This window comes from Rissa tridactyla, chromosome 23 (assembly GCF_028500815.1).
Source record: "Rissa tridactyla isolate bRisTri1 chromosome 23, bRisTri1.patW.cur.20221130, whole genome shotgun sequence".
Lineage (NCBI taxonomy): Eukaryota > Metazoa > Chordata > Aves > Charadriiformes > Laridae > Rissa > Rissa tridactyla.
The window spans coordinates 1221486-1243691 of NC_071488.1; the positions used below are offsets into that span (position 1 = coordinate 1221486).

Genomic DNA, 22206 nt, shown 5'->3' on the forward strand with positions numbered 1-22206 from the left:
GGGATTTTTGGGGTCTGGCATGTGCTGGGTTCCCCGGGGCTGGTCTGTGAGCGCTGCTCCAGCGCGGGATTAAGGGGATAAATCCTGCTTAGGGTGCTGGCCGCCTCCATCCCTGGCAGCTCCGGGCAGCACCAAGTGCCCCGTGCTAAGGCCCAGGGGCAGGACAGCGCATGGTGCCAGCCCCCGGGACGCTGCCAACAGCCGGGGCCTCAGCTGGCCGCCCGTTAATTAGCGGGGATTAGACCTGGATACGGCTCAGATCCCGGAACAGGAACACCGGGAAAATAGCCGCGTTGTTCAGCTGTGAAAGGCCATTAATTAACGCAGAGGAACAGACGAAGGCACGGACTGGATCCCTGGCAGCCTCTTCGGAGAGCGGGGGGGGGACCCAGAGGTGGCCGAGATGCCGGTGGGACCGGCCGCTCTCCCGGTGTGACATCCCGGTGACGGTGAACCTCTTGGCAAGGGCCCGTCCGCCCCGCTGGCCGTCACCCCTGCTCCATGCGGCGGCGGTGCCGGCTCCCCGGGTGCTGGGGGGGATCCTCGGGGGTCCCGAGGACACGCAGCCCCGGCTGCGGCAGGAGCGCGGCGCTGCCCTGCTTTCCCAGGACACTAGATGTCCCTCCTTCTCCAGCAAAGCAGCTCCCGGCCGGGCAGGGGCCGCCGAGCACCCCCCCGTCAGCCCTGACCGGGCCACCCTCCGCTGCCCCTAACCCAGAGCCCAGCACCGGGGGGCTGCCGGGGGGGCTGGTCGCAGCGCGGTGACCCGGCACAAGGCAGCACTGGGCCCGGCTGGCCCTCGCCCCGGGAGGTGACGGCTGTGCCCGGGGCAGAGGCTGCCCCGCAGCCTGATGTTGGCCTGTCAGGCTGGAAAAAAGGCTGGGAAATCAGCCGGGGAGCCCAGGGCAGCAGGAAAAGCTCCCGCCCCGCTGCCGAGGGGCATCTTGGGGTCGGGGTGGGGTGTCCCATGGGCCGCCCTGGCCGGGAGCCGGCACAGCGGTGCAGGACCAGCCGCAGCATTCCCTTTTCTATCCCGCACCCGCGGTGGCGAGGTCTGGCTGCCGCCTCCGGCACCCGGAGCTCTGCCCACGCAGGGTGGCTGGGAACCAGCCCTCTGCCCCTGCCCTCCCGAGGCCGGAGAGGAGGAATCCTGCCCTGGGGAGCTGGGATTTAACCTCCAGCTCCGGCCTTTGGTCCCACTGCACCGACAGACCCTGACCCACCCACCCCAGAGGCGGCAGCGTCCCAGCAGAGTTCAAGGGAACCACATCTGGAAGACTATTTGCACCAAAAGATGCTCTGGAAACATCCAGCTGTGCCCGCGGGGGGTGGGAGGGGGCCGTCTGCCCCCCCGGCGCCGCAGCAGGGGAGCAGCAAGCCTTGGCGCCGCTCGCACAGGCGGCTGAAAGCACTTTCCCGCGCGGCTGGCTAACGGGCTCGGCCGCGGGAGGGTCCCGCTGGCTGCGTGTCAGCGCGGGCGAGATCACAGAGCGGCCGCCCGCACAGCGCCGGAGCCGGGGGGACGCTGGCCCCGGGCTCTGGCAGCGCGTGGGTGGGCACCGGCACCGCCCCGGCCTCCCGGAGACGATGGCGTAACCGGCGGGATGGGCTGGCACGCACGGCCTTGGGGACGAGGCAGAGTCTGTCACTCGGTTCCCGGCAGCACCCGGCAGACGCTGTGCCCGCCCCGGCCCCTCACCTTTGGCGTTTCCGCGGCAGGCTGTTGTTCTTGATGAGCAGCGACTTGATGTGCTCGGCCAGGAGGTCGTCGTGCTTGATGCACCAGTGCCGCAGGATGCTGGTGGTGAACTGGTCGTCGGGGTGGCAGGGCCGGCTCAGCACCATCTTCACCATCTCCTCGCTGGGCCTGCGGCAAACGGGGAAGGGCGCGCGAGGAGGATGGACGGGCGAGTGGTTTGTACCCCCCCGCAGCCACCGCCACCCACTTGAGGCTGCAGACCCTGCCATCGCGAGCCCGCGGAGCGGCCGTGCCGGGAGGGAGCGGGCACAGGAGCCCTGACACGGCTCGGATGGCACCGAGCTGCCCCAAACACCGCCGGGACCCGGCGCCCTGCGGCAGTGTCGGCCCCTGGGCTCAGGGGAGGACGGGCAGCGTTCGGCCTCCCCCGCTCGCCCGAGATCGCTGCCAAACCACCCTCCCGGGGACCAGCTGCCACCACGCTCCACCCGCAGCACCCGGCCCCCGCGGTCTCCGTCATGGTGGGCTTCTCGCTAACGCAATTTGCAGCTGGGATTAGATCAGCCAGCCCCATGCGCCGCATTAATGAAAACAAATAAAAGTGCTCTTCACCGCGAGCGGCGGGACGTGGCCAATCCACGCGAGCAGGCCGAGACGGCGGAGACCAACACCAAGGCAGCCGCAGCCCTGCGCCCTGCGGGGGACAGCCTGCTCTCCATTAAGTAACGGGCTCCGGGATGTGCAAAGGTGACAAACAGCCCTTTGGCACTCAGGCCGAGAGCTGGCACTCGGCAAACGGTGACGCCGATGCCACGGCAGGGAGCTGCTGCCTTTGGGAAGGCTGCGATGGCCGGGGTCTTGTCACACACGTCCACCCCACTCCGTCCCCAGGGGCTCCGGGACAGGAGTCACAAGCTGGGGAGCGCCAGCAAGGGGGGCTTTCTCCCCACGCCTGGCTGCTCGAGCAGCCCAAGCCGGAGCGGGTGGCATCCCCTTGTCCCCACCATGCTGACGGTGCTCAAGAAAGCCACCAGCGTGGCGGGGGGGCAGCCCCACGAGCCCGTGGCCGCGGGAGCCTCGGCAGAGCATGGTGCACTTACTTCTCTCGCCGCAGCTGCAGCAGCAGGCAGGATAACGCCTCGGGGTGCTCTGCAAAGGGAAGGACAGCCTCAGCGCCGGAGCTCGCGGCCACGGCGGCCCAGCGCCGTGCCCCTCCCGCGCCGGGGACAGCACAGGGGACCGCTCACCTTTGTATTTGAGGTGCTGGAGGATGGGGATGATGGTCTCCAGAGGAATGCTGTGCGCGAGGAAGAGCTGCCAGGTGCAGTACTGCTCAAAGGTCTCCCAGTCCAGGCTTTGAACTAGGGGGAAGTGCAGGGTGGTGAGGGGAACCGCGGGGAGGAACAGCAGGGACCTGCCGGAGCCACCGCAGGCACCTCGGCCGTGGCCCCTCCGTGAGCACCAGCAGCACCCAGGGATGGTGCTGCTCCTGCCTGGCATCACACCCACCCCTCCAGCCCGGAGCAGGGCACCGGAACAGGACACTCTGCCCCAAACCCTGCCGAGGGCGAGCAGGGGCTCTGGAACCCGGTGGGTGGCAGCAGGGTGGGCTCTGCCAGCTGAGACACGGGTGGCAGAGCTGCAAAGTCACGGAGGCAGCTGCTCGGGGCTCAGAGGAAGCGAATTAACGAGCTTCTTTAATTAAATAAGCTTAGACCGCTGCTTGCGGCTTGTGTAACACCAGAGCTGGATCTCGACAGCCATCGGATCAGGGCGATGGGGCTTCTCTCCGAAGTGCTCGCTGGCCCCCGTGCACCCAGTTCTCCACGTCGGCTCTGCCCGAAGCCACCCCAGCCCAGAGGGCTGCAGCCACGGCCGGCCCCAGCCGCCAGGCAGGAGCCACAGGGCACATGCCGGCAAAACACGGCGGTGGCTGGAGACTTGGAGGGCTCTTCCAGTGCCCAAGAGCAGCTTGCATAGGTGCAAGCCAAAGTCCAACTGAAAAGCTACCGGGGAATTGGGACACCACTGGTGATGCTGGGGGAAAGGCGAGGAATGCCGCGAGGGAGAGACCACGGGCACCAGCCTTTTCCTACATGGCAGATAAGGGGACCGTGGTCCTGGCAAAGGGCTGGGAGTTCACCCAAGAGGCTTATTCCGTTAGTTCAGGGTGGTCCAAGGGCCAGACAAAGCAGCAGCAAGGCCCTTTTTCGCCCTTGGGGTGTCACAGCCAACAGAAAACAAAGGGAAATCCCAATTCCAACCTTTCTGACCCACCTTTTGCCATCACCTCCCAGCTGCCCTCACCCCTGCTGCGCTGGGAGCAGAGGGGACAGCCGTGTTGGCTGTGGCGTGGCACAGCCGACCGCGCAGCACCCGCCACGGGTTTGCACCAGGACAAGTTCACATCCCCAGAGACACAGCAGCTGGGAGCACGTGGCGAGGCCACAGGGCGGGGGGAGATTTCGGGACTTTCCTCTTTCTGGTTTGTTTTTTTCCCCCTCTGCCCGGGCAGGCCGCGGGTGTGCAGAGCCCCGGATTACACTTTACCTGGCGCTGCGGGGAGCCGGGGCTCCCAAACCATCCCACAACCAGCCCGGTAAAGCCCATTAGAGCATGCGGCTTGGATCGCACAGCTCACTCTAACAAGCCGGTTTAGGGCAGTGATCCTTTAAGCCGTGGCAATAACACCATGAGGAAATCCAGCCCTCGGCATACCACGGCCAGCCCAAGGGCTTCTCTCGGGTGCTGCGTGAGCCGCCAGCCTCTGCAGGGCTCTTCCTACGGCAGCGTGGCCATGGACTGCAGCCCTCCCAATCACAATAGCTGTGGCAAAGGCTGCAGCCTTCTCCCTTTCCAGGGACTTGGGGTGTCTCTGCAAAACAGGGGCCCAAAGGGCAGGAAGGCTCGGGGATGCCCAGAACAGCCCTGCTTTCACCTCTGCCCTGCCCGAGACGCGCTGGTGTCAGCAGGAGTGCTACTCACTCAGGATGTTCAGCACCGAGTCTTTCCGAAACATGACGAGGTTCCCCATCATCACATGGCACACCAGTTCCTGCAACTGGGCAGCAGAGAAAACGGGGTTAAGCGGGATGCCCGGGCTCTGCAGAAGCCCTCTTACGCCAGGGACCACCGGGCAGATCCGGAGAGCAAGTGGGAAAGCTCCTGCTCTGCCAACATCAGCCACCTCTGCGCGAGCAGGGCTCCAGCGGGGAGTCCCAGACACCCCGCGGGCTGCAGGTGGCTCATAAATCACAGCTGGGGTAAGCGGCTCCAGGCAGAGGCAGCTGCTGCCACGGGCCGGCAGAGGCAAAGAAGTAATGAGAGGTTAACGGTTTCACACATCAACACCCGGGCTGGGGAGCAAGTGTCACGCAGGACACAGAGCAGATCCCCGCAGGCAGGGCCAGGGCGGGTGGGACGGTGTCACCCTGTTCGGAGAGCTGGGACGGGCGCGGACAGAGTGGCTCGGCTGCCGCACGACCGCGGGGGACCCGCTCCTTCTGCTCCGGGCGCTCTCACACCCAGGGGTTTGCTGGCAGATGCACAAAGCCCCCCCCGGGGCTGGCAGCAGGGAGGGCTCGGCAGCCTGCGGGGAAAGCTCCGGCAGTCCCAGACCTCTCCGCTCGGGACCCCGGAGCGCTCCTGGTCTGCAGGACGGGAGCTGACACTACCCAGACGCCTAGAGCTTCCTGCACTGACTCCCCCCTTCAGCCCTGGGAGAGGTGGAAGTGGAGAGAGGGGGACGGGACACACTGGGGGCCTGCACCGGAGCTGGGGAGCACCAATCCCTGCTCCTGCCCTGACAGAGCACGCTTTGGGTTTCGTCTGCCTTCTCCTCGGCCTCTGGGTGCTGCCTGCTCGGGCACAGGAGACACGGGGAGCCCGAGAGCAGGCGGAGACCCGCCGGGGGCCAAGCAGGCAGAGCATCGTGGGGAAACAGATGAAGAATAACAGGAAGGAATGAAGGAATTGGAGAAGGGAGGGGAGAGGAAACGCGACGGGCCTCTGCTGGGAAAAACAAAACCTCTGCATTTCAGCGCGGGGCAGAGCCCGGGAGCAGAGGAGTAGGAGCAGGGCTGAGCCGGGGGGGTCAGGGCACCGTGACTCAAACCTTTCCTGTACCCGACTTCGGCTCCAGCCTGCCAAGCAAAAGTTGCTGGCGAGGCGTTCTGGCCCCCGCGCAGCTGGGAAAAGGCACAACTGGCCGGGAATGGTGTATAAATAGGGCGAGTTAAAGGGTTATCAGCAGATCACGCTCCGGACGAGCCCAGACAGCAGAAACACGCAGTACAGCATTCCTGCCCGTGCCCACCTCCCCGCCCCCAGCTTTCGCCGCTGACTATTTTTGGGTTGCTCGTGGCAACTCAGCGTGACCACAGGGAAAGGTTCCTGCCAAGAGGGGTCTAACGAGGGCTTGGCCTTCCGCTCGTGAGCCGGCTGAGCCTGCAGCCCGCCTCCCAGCGGGACGGAAGAGCCGGGCGCCATCTCGGCCCTGCCTGCGCCTTCCCTGCGCCCTCCTGCACACGCGTCCGCGGCGACGCTGCCCGCAGCTTTGCATCCCCCCAGCAGCGCCGAGCACCGCCCTGCCGAGGGGCTTATTATCGGTAATTATGATTATCGCTTGCCCGCAGCGGCGCTGCCCATGGCGGTGCGTTTGGCCAACGCCTGCAAGTGGAGAGGGATCAGAGCGAACCCAGGCACGTCTCCCTCGGGTGCCTGCCGCGGCTCGGTGGCCAGGGAGGTCCCTTGGAAGAAGCAGCTCAGATTCAGCCTCCTGACGCTGCAGCTCCTCAAAGGACAGAAAAACCCGCAGGTTTTAGGGCTCCTCTTCGCAAAGGCCACTCAAGGGGACTCAAGAATGGGGGCAGGGAGGACTACACAAGCAAAGCGCCGCCCCACATCCCCCATGGATGGGCCATTTCAGGCTTAAGCCTCCTGGGAGCGGAGGAGATAAAGTGAAGCCACTTCAGGAATGTGCTGCCTCCCACCCCCGACCCGTCCCCCCCTTACCTGGAAGGAGTCTATGACAGCTACAATCATGTTCAGCAGCTCGCCGCTTCGTAGGGTCTCGTCTGGGAACTGGAAGAGTACAAAAGCAAGGCAGGGCTTAGGGAAGGACATGAGGCCAGTCAAAAGCTCCGATTTCCAGAGCTGAGGGCAAAACTCCTCGGTTCAGGCTTGGACACACGCGCATGTTCCTCCTCGCGAGGGGCAGCGTCGCCCTGCCTGACCCGGCGGCTGGACCAGAACCAGCACCACTTCCTAAGCGGAACGGGGAAAGCGGCTGAGCAGGAAAAGGAGCCAAGAAGGCGCAGGAGGGGAGACGGGCTGTTCTCTGCGTGCAGCCGGGAGCCGGCAGGTTCATCGAGGGAGGTGATTCTGCCCCTCTGCTCCGCGCAGAGGAGACCCCACCTGGAGAACTGTGTCCAGCTCTGGAGTCACCAACAGCAGAAGGACACGGAGCTGTGGGAGCGGGGCCGGAGGAGGCCCTGGAGATGCTGGGAGGGCTGGAGCCCCTCTGCTGTGGGGACAGGCTGAGAGAGCTGGGGGGGCTCAGCCTGGAGAAGAGAAGGCTCCGGGGAGACCTTGGAGCCCCTTCCAGTCCCTCAAGGGGCTCCAGGAAAGCTGGGGAGGGACTCTGGAGCAGGGAGGGGAGCCATGGGACGAGGGGGAAGGGTTTGCCACTGGAAGAGGGGAGATTGAGATGAGATGTGAGGCAGGAATTCTTGGCTGTGAGGGGGGTGAGCCCCTGGCCCAGGTTGCCCAGAGAAGCTGTGGCTGCCCCATCCCTGGAGGGGTTCAAGGCCAGGTTGGACGGGGCTTGGAGCCACCTGGGCTGGTGGGAGGTGTCCCTGCCCAGGGCAGGGGGTGCCACTGGGTGGGCTTTAAGGTCCCTCCCAACCCAAACCATTCCATGAGTCTATGATTCCCTGCTCAAGCCAGCGCCCAGCGCATTTGTGAGATGCAGCTGACACCGACCCTCCGGAGCCAGCGGAGGAGCCGGGCTGCTCCGAGTGCGGGTGGCAGAATTCAGCCAGACCGGAGTGTTTAAAATTCCCCATTTTCCCCCCCGTCCTTGCTAGCTTTTTGCTCGATGTTCCAGGGCCTCATGCATTAGACAGCACTGCAAGGAAATACACACACAAAAAAAAAAAAAAAAAAAAAAAAAAAAAAAAAGAAAAAAATCAACCCAAGGGCAAAAGGCCAGGAAAACTGGCGGCAGCGAGCTCCGGCTGCACCGTTTGGATCTGGCTGTCCAGACAGGCTGCTCTCGGGACATTCTGCCTGACTTGGGCTGGTCACTACGCCCACGGGGGCAGCAACACTCTGATCCCCCCTCCCTCTTTTTGAGGGGGGAGGCTGCTAAAGCCCAAGGCCTGGGGAGGGGATCCAGCTGCCGCTCTACGCCAGGATTCCCCCCCCGGAGCACGCACTGTGCCACTGCGTGGTACGGCGCAGGTTTTTCTCCCCTCCCCAGGCCCTCGCTGTGCCCCCTCTCCCCACAGAAGCCCCCCCCGCCGGGATGCGCTCGTGAGGAACGGTGGGACGGCCTCAACGCCCAGCAGATGTTCCTGCTGAACCAGCCAGAAAGGAGGGAGGAGCGGGGCCAGCTCATTCCTCCCAGGGAATGAGAAAGTACAGGCAGAACTGTGACCCCTCCGTCTATCCAGAGCGCGCCATGTCACCCTCCCCTCGCTCCAACCCCCAGCACCGCTCCCCGGAGCCGGGCAATGGCTGGGTGCTTGCTGGAAGCACCCTCCACCCTGCAACCATTCCAAACAGGAGGCTGCAGCCTGCGCTGGGCTGCGAGAGAGCTCGGCGGCATCCCGGCGGCAGGAAGGTGACAGCAGCCCTTTTCCAAGACCCAGGCAAACCGGGAGCGAGCTGTGACCTAACTGGTGCAGACGCCTGGCTCCCCCGCTCCAAACGTGCTCTCTGCTAAGTCCAGCTGGCTCCACCTCAGCACCGAAAGCAATAAAATTTTCGTTAAACCCCCGGGCTTGGGGCAGGCAGCAGAATTCCTTCTGAGCGCTGCTTCCCCCAGCCTTTGACACGACCTTCGTGAAGGCTCGGAGCCTTCACCCGCTGCTCTCCAGAAGAAAAGCAGCAGAGAGTAAAACCCCTTTCACCAGGGAGCGCAGTGAACGCTGGCTGGGAGCCGAGCACCAGCGTGAGACAGATCCGGGACAGCGAGGTTGGTACCTCGCCATCCACGGAGCGCACCAGGCTCTAGCGGGGCCGTAAGCAGGATGAGAGCTGAACGTCCATCTCAACGGCTGCTGATCCCCCCTCGAGCTGACCCCCACCGAGCTGGGCTGGGGGAGGATGGAGACCACATTGTGCTCAGCCTGACAGAACATCTTCTGACCTCTACGGCTTCTCTGCTGCAGCGTAACAGGCCTGAATCACGGGATGTGTTGGTTTGGAAGGGACCTCGAAGTTCATCTCATCCCACCCGCTGCCCTGGGCAGGGACACCTCCCGCCAGCCCAGGCTGCTCCAAGCCCCGTCCAACCTGGCCTTGAACCCCTCCAGGGATGGGGCAGCCACAGCTTCTCTGGGCAACTTGCACCAGGGGCTCAACCCCCTCATTTTAAACAGTTTCTTCTTCAGATCTCGTCTCAGTCTCCCCTGTTCCAGTGGAAAACCCTTCCCCCTCGTCCCATGGCTCCCCTCCCTGCTCCAGAGTCCCTCCCCAGCTTTCCTGGAGCCCCTTGAGGGCCTGGAAGGGGCTGGAAGGTCTCCCCGGAGCCTTCTCTTCTCCAGGCTGAACCCCCCCAGCTCTCTCAGCCTGTCCCCACAGCAGAGGGGCTCCAGCCCTCCCAGCATCTCCGGGGCCTCCTCCGGCCCCGCTCCCACAGCTCCGTGTCTCTCCTGTGCCGAGGCCCCAGAGCTGGTGGCAGCACTGCAGGGGGGTCTCCCGGAGCGGAGCAGAGGGGCAGAATCCCCCCCCTCGCCCCCCTGCCCACGCTACTGGGGATGCAGCCCAGGCTGCGGGGGGTTCTGTGCTGCCAGCGCACATTGCCGGGGCGTGTTGAGCTTCTCATCCACACATCCACAGCACCCCCAAGTCCTTCTCCTCAGGGCTGCTCTCCAGCCATTCTCCGCCCAGCCTGGATTTGTGCTTGGGATTGCCCCGACGCCGAGAAGCAAACCAGCTCAGCCCCAGGGATGCCCTGGGCACCTGAACTGGGGTTGCTGGTGCCTGGCGGGGGCCTCACCTCTGTGTAAATGGAGGGGGTGAGGTAGCAGAGCAGCCGTACGTCGTCTTCCTGGCAGGCTTTCATGTCCATCATCAGACACGTGTGCAGGTCCCCCAGCTGCGTGGCCTGGGCAAAGGACTCGTAGAGGTTCATCTTCCCGGCCGCAGCTTTGCTAGAAGGAGAGGAGCCCAGGTGAGCGGAGACGGCCAGCACGGGCTTGGGGGGGTGGTACCCACCCAGCTCGTCTCTCGGAGCCAGCGTGAGCCAAGTCAAAGCTCGGACGCTTCCCCACAATCCCCACTTGCCCTACCTGGCTTTTAAATAGTAGAGGAGGTGGTAGCCGATCTTGGGTTGCTTCTGATAGAGCTCTGACAGGAGATCCAGCAGCAGCGAGAAACCGCTATTATCCTCCTGCATCTGGCAGAGGTTCCTCGGGGAGCAGAGCAGGGGGAGACAGCTGTGTTACACCGCGCACCACCTCCTCCGCCAAGGACGAGGACCCGCAGCCTGCGGCAAACCCGGCTCCCGGCACCAGGGGCTCCCGGCCACCCGCTCTCTGGACTGGACACGGGGCCACCTCTCCCACCCCCGCTGCAGGGGACGGTGGGACAGCAGCAACTTGCAGCAACAAAGGGGTCAGGGCCAAGCTAATTTCCATAGCCCAGGGGTCCCAGACCTCCACAAATGACCAAAGGAGGTGCTATTTTCCTGTATTTTAAGTCTTTCTACTAAAGAAAATGCAACATAGCCAGAATGAATAAACTCTTCCAATTCTGGGATCAGCCCTGGGGCAAGCAGGGGGGTGGCAGAATTAGACCCACAGGGTTCACCATGGAAGCAAACAAAAAAGCCCTAACTAGATAATTCCAAAATTTCGGATCAGACATACCTAAATATTAGGTAGAGAGGTTTCCCCACTGACTCCTCCAGAGACCTGCGGGACAAACGCAGCAGTCAGAGCTCTGTGTGCACCCACCCTCTGTGTTTCCCCAGCAATGGCAGGGAAAAAGCCCCGGGTCTTGCTCGCTGTGGTCCTCGGGCCACCAAGGGTCAGTCCTGGCTACTGAGGAGACAGGAACCGTCCTGCTAACAGAACCCAGCAGCTCTGACTCCGAGCCCTGTTCCAACAAAATCCTGGAGGAAGAGCGTATGGTGCAGGGACAGACGGAGTGTTCAGGACCCCGCGTGTCCTGGTCAGACCGCCAGAAGCCCCCAGAACATCCCATGAACTGAGCTCTGCCACAAGGACCTGCGGCAGAAGGTTCTCCCTGCACTTGTGGGGAGGGGGAAGGTGGTCTCTCTGGAGCCCTGGACACGACAACTGTTGACCGCTGGTGAACCCTGGACCGCTTCACAGGGCAAGCTGCTGCCTTCAGCACAGCCTTCTGAACGTGGTGAGTGCTTGACTGCGAAAAGCCCAAGCCCCCGTGTGAAAGGATGAGACGCACAAAAAAATTAAAATAGATCCTTACTCCTCCGTGATTTCTTCTGGCAAAACCTCACCACGGAAGTGAGCCTTAAATAGCTCCTGGAGGCAGGATGCGAGCACTGATAACTGCTCCGAGTCGAAGTCCTCCTGGTAGAGAGAAAGGAAGGAATGAGAGGAGAAAGCAGAGGCTCAGATCCTGCCTGCCCAGCTCAGGTACCACCAGAAAGGACACGGCAGAGTCGGTGCTGCGGGGAAGGGCCCCGGGCAGCTCGGGAGCCACTCTGCGGCCATACCGCAGCACCAGGAGCAGGTCAGCAGCCAGACAAGCCCCTAATTGATGTCCGGCTCTCAAGCACTTCACAATCACTGTGGTCCACTTATCCAGCAATTCACTGGGCTCAGCTCTCCCTCTGCAAAGGGCCAACAGGGAGCAAAGGCACTTGGCAACGAGGATTTACACCCTGACAAGCCCTTTCCCTGTGTTCCCACAGAGGAGCACAGCTCTCGTACGCTAAAAGGCCACTTGACTCTAAAGGGAGCTGATTAGAGGCAGGGGATGCAACCTCCCCCCAACACTCAGCTCCTGGAAAACATCCGCAGCTCTTCTGGCGGGCAGGGCTCGCTGCAGCCTCTCCCAAGCAAAGCACAAAGCACGGGAGCATCCCAGACGCACGGAAGCCCCCAGGAGCTCTGCAGACGCTATATCGGCCGCGTCGCTCCAAATGGGAGCGTGCCTCACCCAGCGTCCCGCCTGACAGCGACTGCTGGGGATATTTAGGCACGGGGCGTAAGGAAAGAGAGCACGGATGGAGCTTCTAGACCCTTCCAGCAAGCCGAGGCTTGGGGCTGTGTTTAACTGCGGACAGAGCTGCGCGGTGCCCGGCCCGCGCCATTCCAGCCCCTCTGGTTTTCCAGCCAGGCGGCAGCGCTGCTCCCCGCGTCTGTGCCGTTACCTCCAGGACTTGATCCACGATTTCCTGCATGACCTCACACTGAGCTTCCGTATCGCTGGAGCACAAAAACAAGAGGAAATCCAAGTTACATAGGAAGATACCGACAGCAGGGACAAGGGGGCTTTGTGCTGAGCTGGCTCTGCTCGGGAGCCCCCTCAAGGACGCGAGAGTAGGGGGGGGCTCTGCTTTGCGCTGGTGCCAGGCTTAGGGGAAGGCACGGCTCCGAAACGCACACTGCAGAGACCCAGAAGCTGGAAGAACGCGCTGCACTGCTGCAGCACTGACTTACACAAGTGCCCGAGGCTGTCTGCAGCAAGACAAACAAATTAAATGACTAAAAGCATAAGATTAAATGCACTTATAGCCAGCAGGACACAAATTACGTTAACTCAGTCTACTAAGCCAAGGTCTGCAGAGCAAGAGCTTTTTTTAACCTTCTTTAGATGGAGTTAATTCCAAGGCCACCGAAAAGGAAGAGCGGAGGTGGGGACGTCCAGGGTACGTGCAGACACAGGTACATCTCTGTGCACGGGAATGCGTGCCACGCAGAGACGTACTGAGACCCCCAGGCAGCAACAGCCCCCCCTCGGCAACCCGACAGCGGAGGAGGCTGAAACTCAGAGCCTTTTGCCACCGACTCAGGGAAAAGCTGTAGCCCCAGCAAATTGCTGCCGTGTCCCCGTCTGAGCCCGCTCTAAGGCCAAATTACAAGGCTCTTATCCCAGCACTTCCCAAATCCACCTGGATGTTTCCTGCAGAAACTGTGCAGGAGGAACCTCTCCGCGGTAAAGGGAGACAAGCCACAAGATCGCATTAGCTCTGAGAGAGGGGCTCTGGAGCAAGCAGCGTTGCACAAGGGGATCAAAAGGTTTTGTGTGTCGTTGCCCTGAAGACGTCAACACAAAACGTAACGCGACTGAACGATACCAACCTTCCCTTCTGCAGCTGCAGGACTTTATCCTTCAGCGACTCATCCAGCTGGTCCAGGAATGGCGTGATATCAACAGGCTCCTCCACAATGGTTTCTTTGATGGGGTGAAACCTGAACTCCCTCTTCTTCCCTGCAGCAAAGGAAGCAACAGTGGAACAGCCTATTTTCCCAAGCAGCTTCGGGTAAGAAGTGCTGGAGGCAATCCTTGTCCTAGCAGCGGGAGCCGTGCGGGGCTGTGGGGGCAGTCGCCAGCCCAACGTGCCCCCAGCGCGCGCTCCAGGCTCAGAGCTTGCCTTCAACCCTTTAGAGACGTGTCGGGTCACGGCGAGCAGGGAGGTGGGACGGGATCCAAACGCGGGAGCGTCCAGAACTGTGGATCCCGTTCAGTCCAGTTTCCAAACCCAGTGCTTTGCCTGCCCTTCCCCACGCTCCAACAAACGGAGCTAGCTCTAGCTCGCATGTCTGTCTCCACCCGAGGCGCGAACGCTTGTGTTCAGGACTCTGGGACTGAGATACCCCCATGGCTTTTCCACACCCTCATCCTCCAGGCTCATTCCAGGCCACAAAAATGAACTGCAGTGGAGTCCAGAAGCACCAGGGCAAAAGCAGAAGCGCTCGCAAAGCGGCTGCCACTAAGGGACGGTACAAGGTGGCCGATCCCCTTTGCAAAAATCCTCTCTGCACGTGGCTTGCGAGCCCACGTCCCTCTCAGGGGCCCCAAGCAGCTGGCAGGGCTCGACGGGAGGACCCGTCCCAGGCCTGCGGTCCCTCCCCGGTGCTGGGGTAGCCCTCCAGCATGGCAGGAAGCCCGCGAGAGTCTGGCCACCAGGGCCAGGAACAGCTTGAGATGCCTCCAGCTCCACAGAGCGAGCAGAGGGGATTCTGGCCTTGTCAGCCCCGTGGCTTCGAGAGGGAGCGAGCGTAATGAAAACCGTGCGGCTGAGCAATTAGAGGCCTGAGCCTCATTAGCAGCTGCCTGAGAACAGAGACACCCTGTTCCCAAACAAACCAGCCGGCACAGCATCTGCCACAGGGATTCCCAACCACGCGGCGGGGCTTGAGACCAGTCAGACATCGAGAGAGGACACACGGGTGGAGAAAGCGCTACGTTCAAAGGGTCTGAGCTCCAGGGAATAACGGGGCAAGGACACGAAGCCCAACAGCCCTTCCCTTTGAGCACGGATCTGTATCCCGTTTCCTGAGCCTGGCTGTCAGGGACTGGGAAGCAGCAGAGCATCGGCCTCAAAACCCTCTCCTGCGGATGGAAACCTGGATCTCGAGATGAGGGTCTGCCCCGGGTGCAGAAATTCCCGCTGATGGTGGGAAAGGGGCTTCGAGGGAACTGTGCTTACAGCTGGTTGCCTGGGGATCCTCCGCCAGGAAGGGCAGGTGCCCCCAGACACTGTCCGGAGCAAACGGCAGCTATTCAGGCTGCGGCGACGCACAAGCACTGGAGAGCATGGGCGCCCAGCTGGCTGCACTCCTCACCTTTGCTGTTCAAGTCGTCTTCGTCGTCACTGAACGCGGCCTCGGCGTTGTCATAGCAACTGTCATCTTTCTCTGACATGTGATTGTCCATCTCCATGGAAACGGGTTCCTCAATTTTGACTGCAAGAACGTAGGAAAAGGGGTGAGAGCAGAAAGTGAGGTCACAGCGGCTCCTCGCACGGCAGGCGCTGCCTAGGAGTCGCCTCTACTGATAAACAGGCTCCGGCAGGGAGAAAAAAGTGCTTTGAGAAGGGAAGAAAGAGTCTGGGCAAGTGACGGACCCTGGAGAACCCAGGCTGGGGAAGGGCAGTCCCAGCGACTCCATTTAACCATCCCCACCCGGTGCCCAGCAGGGCAGGACCGGGTCCTTCTCCACCCAAGGCAGCTTCGTGCTCCATCCCTCACCCAGGCCAACAGCGGAGCCGAGGCCCCGAGCAGAGTAAAGGCTTTGAGTAAAAGCAGAGTAAAAGCTCTGAGTAAAAGCAGAGTAAAAGCTTTGCCAGCCCCACGAGGCTGCGGAGCCTGGGGCAGCAGCGTTTGTTGCGGGGGGGAGGGGGGGCGGGTCCCTTCAGCCGATGCAAGAGGAAAACCAGACAGGCTACGGTCCTTCAGCAGGTCTGGCAAAGCAGCGGCACTCTCCCCTTAAACACAGGTTAGAAACACTTGCTCTTTTTTAACCTAATTATGTTAATCACTTAGCCTCCAGAGAAGAAAGGCTAAGCAGCTGCTATGGAGCGGAGAGAGAAATAGCGGGCATCTTTAATGCACAGCAGGGCTGAGATGACGAGAGACCACGGCCATCCATAAATCGGAGCACCCGGAGCCCTCCTCCCCCCGGAGTCCCGGTCTGACCCTCCCAACGGCCGCTATTCCTGCAGGAGAGCAGGGAAAGCCCCGGCTCCGGGAAGGCAACACCTTCCGCAGCCTCCCTCCGCCACCCAGCCCACTCCTACCTTCGATGGGGGGCGAGGGTGAACTGCAAAACTCTGGGAATTTCTCCCTCAACATGGCGCGGAGCTCTTTGTCCAGCTTGGGGTTGTCGAAGAGAGGGGCCAGATGTCTGCGTTGGGGGACAGAGAAGGGGAAGGGATGAGAAAGAGCCGGGACGCGGTGCTCTGCTGCCTCGCTTCACCTCGGTGGGCACGCAAAGGGCTCTCCTCCCTTGGGTCAGGGCTGTGGTTTGTGTTACGGACCACAGGCTACGAGGTCCCACCTTCCTTCCTGCAGCTCCGCTGGGGCTCCCTCACTTTGCCACCAATGGGACCCGTGTCACCAGAAGGCACGGGCAAAGGGGAGAAGAGGTCTTACCTCCCGGGAGGGGAACCTGGCTGGTGCAGGAGCTGTCTGGGGGCTGGAGCACCACGACCGAGGCTGCTCCGTTCAGCTCGGGGACCAGAGAGGGTTGGGGACATTTCATAGAATCACAGAATTCTATCCATCCGAAGCGGGGTGGCTATATCTTTCTTAACCCACCCGTTCCCTTGCTCTCAGGACAAGCCTCAGCACCATGAGGACACAACTACGGCATCTTCCACGGGTCATACACAAGACAAATGCCCTCTGCAGCTCTTACAGAGCCTGGAGGTGGTTTAGACCAGGCTGGTGAGACCCAGGAGAACCGGTGCCTAAACGTGGTACAATTCAGGGCTGTCTTACGCCAGGACTCGCTTCTCCACGATGTGGGTGAGAGAGTTGAACACGCCTTGCCGGACGTGAGCCTCCAGTGGCGGGTAGAAGTTGGGAATGATCTGAAAAGCGGAGAAGGAGCATGTTAGTGCCATGAAGCCTTCTGCTGCCTACCATCAGGTCTGCGTCAGCCAGGACTAGCTGCGGCCATCGGTCGGCTTCCTGGGCCAGCCTCAGCTCAAGCACCACGTCCCAGCTGCTCTTGACCAAGAGGGGCAGCAGGAAAGCTCTCCAAGCGCACCGTCTTGGAGATGGGGGCTAGATGGGGGACCAGCCCATGAGCTGGGTTTTCTACCCTGGAGGACCAGCCGGCGCATCTCCCAGGGATGAGGAAAATGCGCAGAAGCTGCCCGGTGAGCTGTGAGAAGCCCCAGAGCTCGCCAGGGCCATGCTCAACGCAGGAGCTGGGGGAATAGGAGAAGTGAACCCTAACCAACATTCAGCTCTGCCCACACACAATCCTTTGCTTCTGCAGGGAGTCAGAGGACTCCTCCCTGAAATCTGGGTCATCCCGGGAACCTTCCACCTAGTTCCTCTGCCAGAAGCCAGCAGCTGCTTTTGGACCAGGGCAGCCCGGGGGACGGGAGGACAGAGAGCCGGGCGCCAGGGAGGAAAGTGATGCAAGTCGCAGCTCTCCCAGCGCTCGCGCCACGGAAAGACCCTGCTTCCAAGAAACACCATCAGCCCTCCCTGGGACCAAATTACTGGAACGGGCAACTCTTGGCAACGGCGTTCCCCAGGATGGAGGGGCAGGACCGGCTCCGCTCCCTGCCCAGGGAGGGCTGTGCTTTGAAAGGGAGACCACGGGGCTGACTTGTTCCTGGCTGCAGCGAGATTCGTTTGCCCCCAGGGAACGACACTGGGCCAAACATTTAATTAGGTACTAAAGGGAACAATTCAGAAGCCTTTTTCCCCATTATTCTGGAAGGATTTATTTTGCAGAGTCGGGGATTCTCACAGCCTTCCCACAGTGGCATTCCCATTAATGAATGACACACGGGCCCAACGCTCAGACCTAATGGCCCTGGATCTATCAAGAGACACGAGGACTCACCAAAGCCTCTGGTGGCTGGTTTTAAGAGGTGAATAATTTGGCTGAGCACCCGCAGCAGTGTGCCCGGGCTCTTGGCAGATCAGCAAGGGGAAAATCCCTCCTTAATTTAGCATAGGTGAAGGGAGGTTAAAAGGGCTGCCGCAGACACCGAGCTACCCCGCAGGCTATTTCGCAATCAAGAGGCTCAGGGCAGACTGGACCAGACCATGCACTGAGGAATGCGAAAAAAAAAAAGAAGGGGGAACAGCTTTTTTTGGTTTTGGTTTTTTTTTTTTTTTGGCTTTGAAGAACAGGCAGCGAGACAACACTGTTTTGCTGCTCCAGCATCACTGGCTCTAGGGATTCGTGAAATCCCCTTCCTGGGGGAGGGAGAGGCAACGGGCCTTTGCCCCAAAACTCTCCGGGGAGTGCAGACATCTGTGTTGCCTGAGCCCGCATTGCCAATTCCTGCCCTTCGTGACCGCTCAGCAGGGAGCAAGGGGCCGTGCAGCTCGCCACTCGACTGCTCCCAGCTCCCACCTTGGCAGAGGAGAAGCACTGACCTACGCCGACGCGCTGCCGTGGCGAGGAGCGCTCGGAGGAGAGCTCAGCTGAAGGGCCGGGCTGCAATCCCTACGGGAGCACCTCCCAGCCGACCTATTTCCACTCCTCTGCACCACGGACGAGCGTACGAGGCTAAAACAAGCCCCCGAGGCTAAAACAAGGCTGACAGGGTGCCCAGCTCTCCTTGGAGCGTGACCTCTGGTGTGAGCAGACGAGAGCAGGGCTGTTTCCTCTGTCCTCTGCTGACACTCCTGAGGAGTCTCTCTGTCCCACGGGTGGCAGAGGGACGGCGCGGACCCCAGAGGTTGCTTTCACAGCCCTCATCGCTCAACCCCCGTCAGGCAACTCATTCCGCAAGCCCCGGAATTCCCCGGAGAGTGAGGGGCAGCTCACCCGGCACATGAAATCCAGCAGCGTGGCGGTGATGGCAGGGTGAGGCTTCATGGAGTGATGCATCACCAGAATGGCGGGCTCTGGAAGGAGAGAGCAGGGAGCCCTGTGCTGAGAGTCCCAGAGATGCCCACACCCCTTCCGCCCCCCTCCTCCTGCGGACCCAGCCTTCTGCCCCTGGGGCGCAGAGAGAACCCCCTTCTTTTGCCTTGCACACACCATTGCCTTCCTCCAGCTCCTAAACAACACTCGGGCTTCAAACGATGGCCAGAAGCCATGTCCCTGCAGGCAGCAGCTCCCAGCAATGCCCCCAGCTGTGCCAGTCCCGGCCTGCCCACAGGGACGCTCCGGGGCCAGCCGAGGACCTCAAGGAAAATGAGGACCTCCAGGAAGACGCTCGCTGCTACCACGGATACGAAAACCACAATTAAAATTGGCTCCATCAAAGCAGCCCTCCTGCAAGCCAGCAAATCCCAGGAGTTCAGGGCAGGGCAGGGAACTGACACCCTTTGGAGATAATCGGGCTTCCCCCACCAGATCCCCCTTCCTCTACCAGCTCTGGAAGGCATTAACCCCTCCTTCGCCCCTTGCCCCTTTGGAGAAAGCCTCCCTGTGCTGTACCTATATTCATGATGCTGTCCTTCTCGGGGTTAAAGAAGAGCCAGTCGTAGAACAGGGCCAGTTTGGCATTTGAAGCAGCAACGTTGGACTAGAGAAGAAAAAAAAAAAATAAAAAAAAAATCCAAATTGGCTGATGAACACGGTGTTGAGCCGCTGTCGCCTCCGCACGCCTGACATCCCCTCCGCATGCCCGACATCCCCTCTGCACGCCCGACGTGCCGGGCTCTGCTGCGGTGAGGCTGGGGGGAGCGATGCTCTTCCCGCAGGAGCATAGGGCAGAGCTGGCGAAGCCCCCCCGGGTACCTGCTGCTGCTGCGCAAGAGCGAGTGAGTTTTCAGAGACGAGGGGAAGTTCTTGAGCAAATCTGCCTGCTTTGAGAGCAATCCCGCCGGGGCAGCTGGCAGAGGGGCAGAGGCCAAGGTGGCCCCAGGACTGGGAGCTACCAGCCATGTGGCTACAACCCTGAATCATGTCTAATCGGGCCCCGTGCGTCCCTTGGCATTATCTGTTACGCGTTTATGGGCACAACGGCTCCTGCTCTGTTTGACAAGCGCTGTGGATGGCAGTCCCGGGCGGGACAAGGGATGACAGGCCAGGTGGAGAGAGCAGAAGCCAACGAGGCTGTAATGAGGCATCATCTTGTCGCACGCACTCTCACGCCCCACTGGGACAGGAGAGTCCCCATGCCTTGTAGACGGGCCATAAACATCAATCAGAAACAAAGGGCTTGACAAGCTGAACATGAGAAGGTGAGGTTTATGCAGGGAAAGCGGATCCCAAAGGATCCAATGCGCAGAAGAGCCAGGAACTAAAATCCAGAGCCCAGAGCAAAGGTCGATGTCCTAACGGCTGCTCTGCAACTCCCTCCTTCAGCCCAGCCAGCAAACACCTAATCCCGACCTCTCCTGCAGCTCCCTGCACCGGCAGGTTACTGCCTTCCCTGCACGGGAAGGATCCCAGGCAGTTACGTGACTCGGCGTCGGGTCCGGCCCTCGCGACTCACCGTGCAGGTGGTCAGCAGCCACCCGATGATGGCCCAGCGCGGGAGGATGTCGGAGCTGAGCACCTCGTTGGAGGGGTGGACCACGCCGCAGATGTAGCGTATGAGGTCGCAGCGCAGGGACTGGCTGTCGGGGGTGGACAGGTATTGCCGCTGAAACCAGTCCTGGTACCGCTTCTGCTGGCCGAACCGGACCTGAAGGGAAAGGGAGAGAGGCGGGTTTTGCTCCAAGGCTCGGGGAAAGGCTGCTGGAACCACGCTCTGCCTTCCTCGGAGCTGCCTCTTTCGGCAAACTCTGCGTCACGCCCTGCTCCCCGTCAGCCCCGCGCTGGCAGCATCTTCGGAGAGGACCGAGGAACCAAAAAGGCCGTTGTGCAGCGTTCTCACGCGGGGCCCGTCCCCCGTGGAGCAGAGGGGACCGCACGCCCCGCATGTGCGGCACAGACGGCCCCCGGCAGAGCAAGGGGGAAGCGAGCGCTGCCTGGTGAGCGAACACCGATAACGGTTAACCCCGGCGCCGTCGCTGCGCGGCTCCCGGCCTCTCTGGAACACGCCTGCTGTTGTGGGAGCTCCGATAACCCACCGCATCGCGGCCACTCAGAGAAAGCCGCTCGCCTTGGAAAGTGGCCAGCCAGGAGCAACGTTCCTCTGCAAAGCTGTTTTGTGCCTTTTACTAAATACCAAGGATGTCTCAGGCCTGTCTGCATCAGCTCCTGCGGGGCAGCCTCTCCTCCTCCCGTCGCCATCAGATGCCAGAAGCAACAAATACTCGCCCCAGTAAAGCTCTGCCCTCCCTTCCCAGTGCCACCGTGGGAACGGGACTGGAGCGCCGTGGACAGGGCAGGGACGCGTGCCCTCCTCCCCGGCGCTTGCACAGGGACCCCCCCCCCGGCGAGCAGGAGGGAATTACCCGTGAGGTCATGAAGAGCAGCTTGGTTTCCATGTCGGGAGTGAGGCGACACGCCAGGAATTTGCGAGAAGTCCTCGACTGGAGGAGCTGGAGGACACCTGGGGAGAGACGGAGAGCTTGGTCTGCACATGCACAGCCCCAGCGGGACGCAGGCAGGGACCTACCAACACCCGCAGCGAGCCCAGTTCAGAGCGTTAAGCTCCATTCCCCCAAGGCAGTGGAATGGGATCAAGATTTTGTCTGGAAAAGGTCTCCTAAAACACCTCCTGTCTGGAGCAAGCTTTTGTCAGAGATCACTAATGAGGAGGCCAGGAAGAGCCTGGAGAAGGGGAGAGAGGAGGCACAGCGGGGCAGGGACAAGATCTGGAGGTGAGATGAGAAAGTCCAGACGCCAAATCCTAAGCCGTAACCAACAGAGCACGTTCCCCACCTCCCACCCCCTTGCGAGGGAGCACAAAGATCATCTTAGACTCAGCCCTGCTACCTTGAAAGCAGTTGTCCCAGCAGAGCTGATGGTTTCGGACAGACCGCTTGGCCTGGGCACCGAAAAGCAGGGCTGGCATAAAGAGTGCCTGCCCTGGGCTGTGCCAGCACCTCAGTCCAAATGCTCCCCTGGAGGAAAGGCACTCGGATGTAACAACAAAAAACAGACGTAATGGAAAACGCGTGTGCGCACACGTGTGTGGAGAATGGGGAGGAGAAGGAGAGGTTGCAAAAGCCGCTCTTGTTCCCAGACGGCTGCGAAGAGGAGGAATTTGTGGCCCGAGCGGAGCGGCTCCGCTGCTGCTTGACAAGACCTGAAGGATTTATGGGGCATCCAGCTCTGAGGCAGACGGGCGGGCGCCAGGGTCGCCGCGCACACCGGGCGCGCTTGGGCGCTCTCATCCTTCTGCTGCGCCACCGGAGGGTCGCTCCTGGGGGACGGCGGGAGGAGAGAAGCTTCAAAGCAGAAAGCAGAGATGCCAGCACCGCGGAGCTCAGAGGAAGGGTGGGAGCGAGCTGCGCATCAGGGGATGAGAGCCACAAAAGCGCCCAGCTTGTTAAGAGCTCGGAGGGAGGGACGGGTCCTGCGCCTGGAGCCACCCCCCACCGCGGTTTTCCCTGGTGCTCGGTGCGGCTGAGCTCCGGTCCTGCTGGCAGGAGCTCAGCAAGAGAAGCCGGGATGGGAGGTCACAGAGCACGTGGGGGGGCAGCAGCTGCTGGAGACAACAGTGGCCTCGCAGAGCAGGTATCGCAGGCTCTCACCAGCAGGCAAGAGGGCAAGGAAGCAGCCTTATGCCCAGCTGCAGGGGATAT

General features: G+C 61.6%; 1 protein-coding gene across 1 annotated transcript in view; it reads right to left on the bottom strand.

The window, feature by feature from the left end:
- Positions 1-22206, bottom strand: part of INTS3 (integrator complex subunit 3) — a 43498-nt gene that overhangs the window by 1580 nt on the left and 19712 nt on the right. Inside the window, exons 9-26 of the mRNA XM_054182626.1 lie at positions 20911-21008; positions 20004-20195; positions 19001-19088; positions 18383-18462; positions 16363-16454; positions 15660-15766; positions 14707-14826; positions 13219-13348; positions 12288-12342; positions 11378-11481; positions 10795-10839; positions 10216-10335; positions 9924-10077; positions 6713-6781; positions 4685-4760; positions 2947-3060; positions 2800-2848; positions 1700-1867 (exon numbers count right to left, since the gene is read on the bottom strand). Coding sequence (XP_054038601.1) covers positions 1700-1867; positions 2800-2848; positions 2947-3060; positions 4685-4760; positions 6713-6781; positions 9924-10077; positions 10216-10335; positions 10795-10839; positions 11378-11481; positions 12288-12342; positions 13219-13348; positions 14707-14826; positions 15660-15766; positions 16363-16454; positions 18383-18462; positions 19001-19088; positions 20004-20195; positions 20911-21008 — 1861 coding nt within the window. The remainder of the gene's footprint in view (positions 1-1699; positions 1868-2799; positions 2849-2946; positions 3061-4684; positions 4761-6712; positions 6782-9923; positions 10078-10215; positions 10336-10794; positions 10840-11377; positions 11482-12287; positions 12343-13218; positions 13349-14706; positions 14827-15659; positions 15767-16362; positions 16455-18382; positions 18463-19000; positions 19089-20003; positions 20196-20910; positions 21009-22206) is intronic.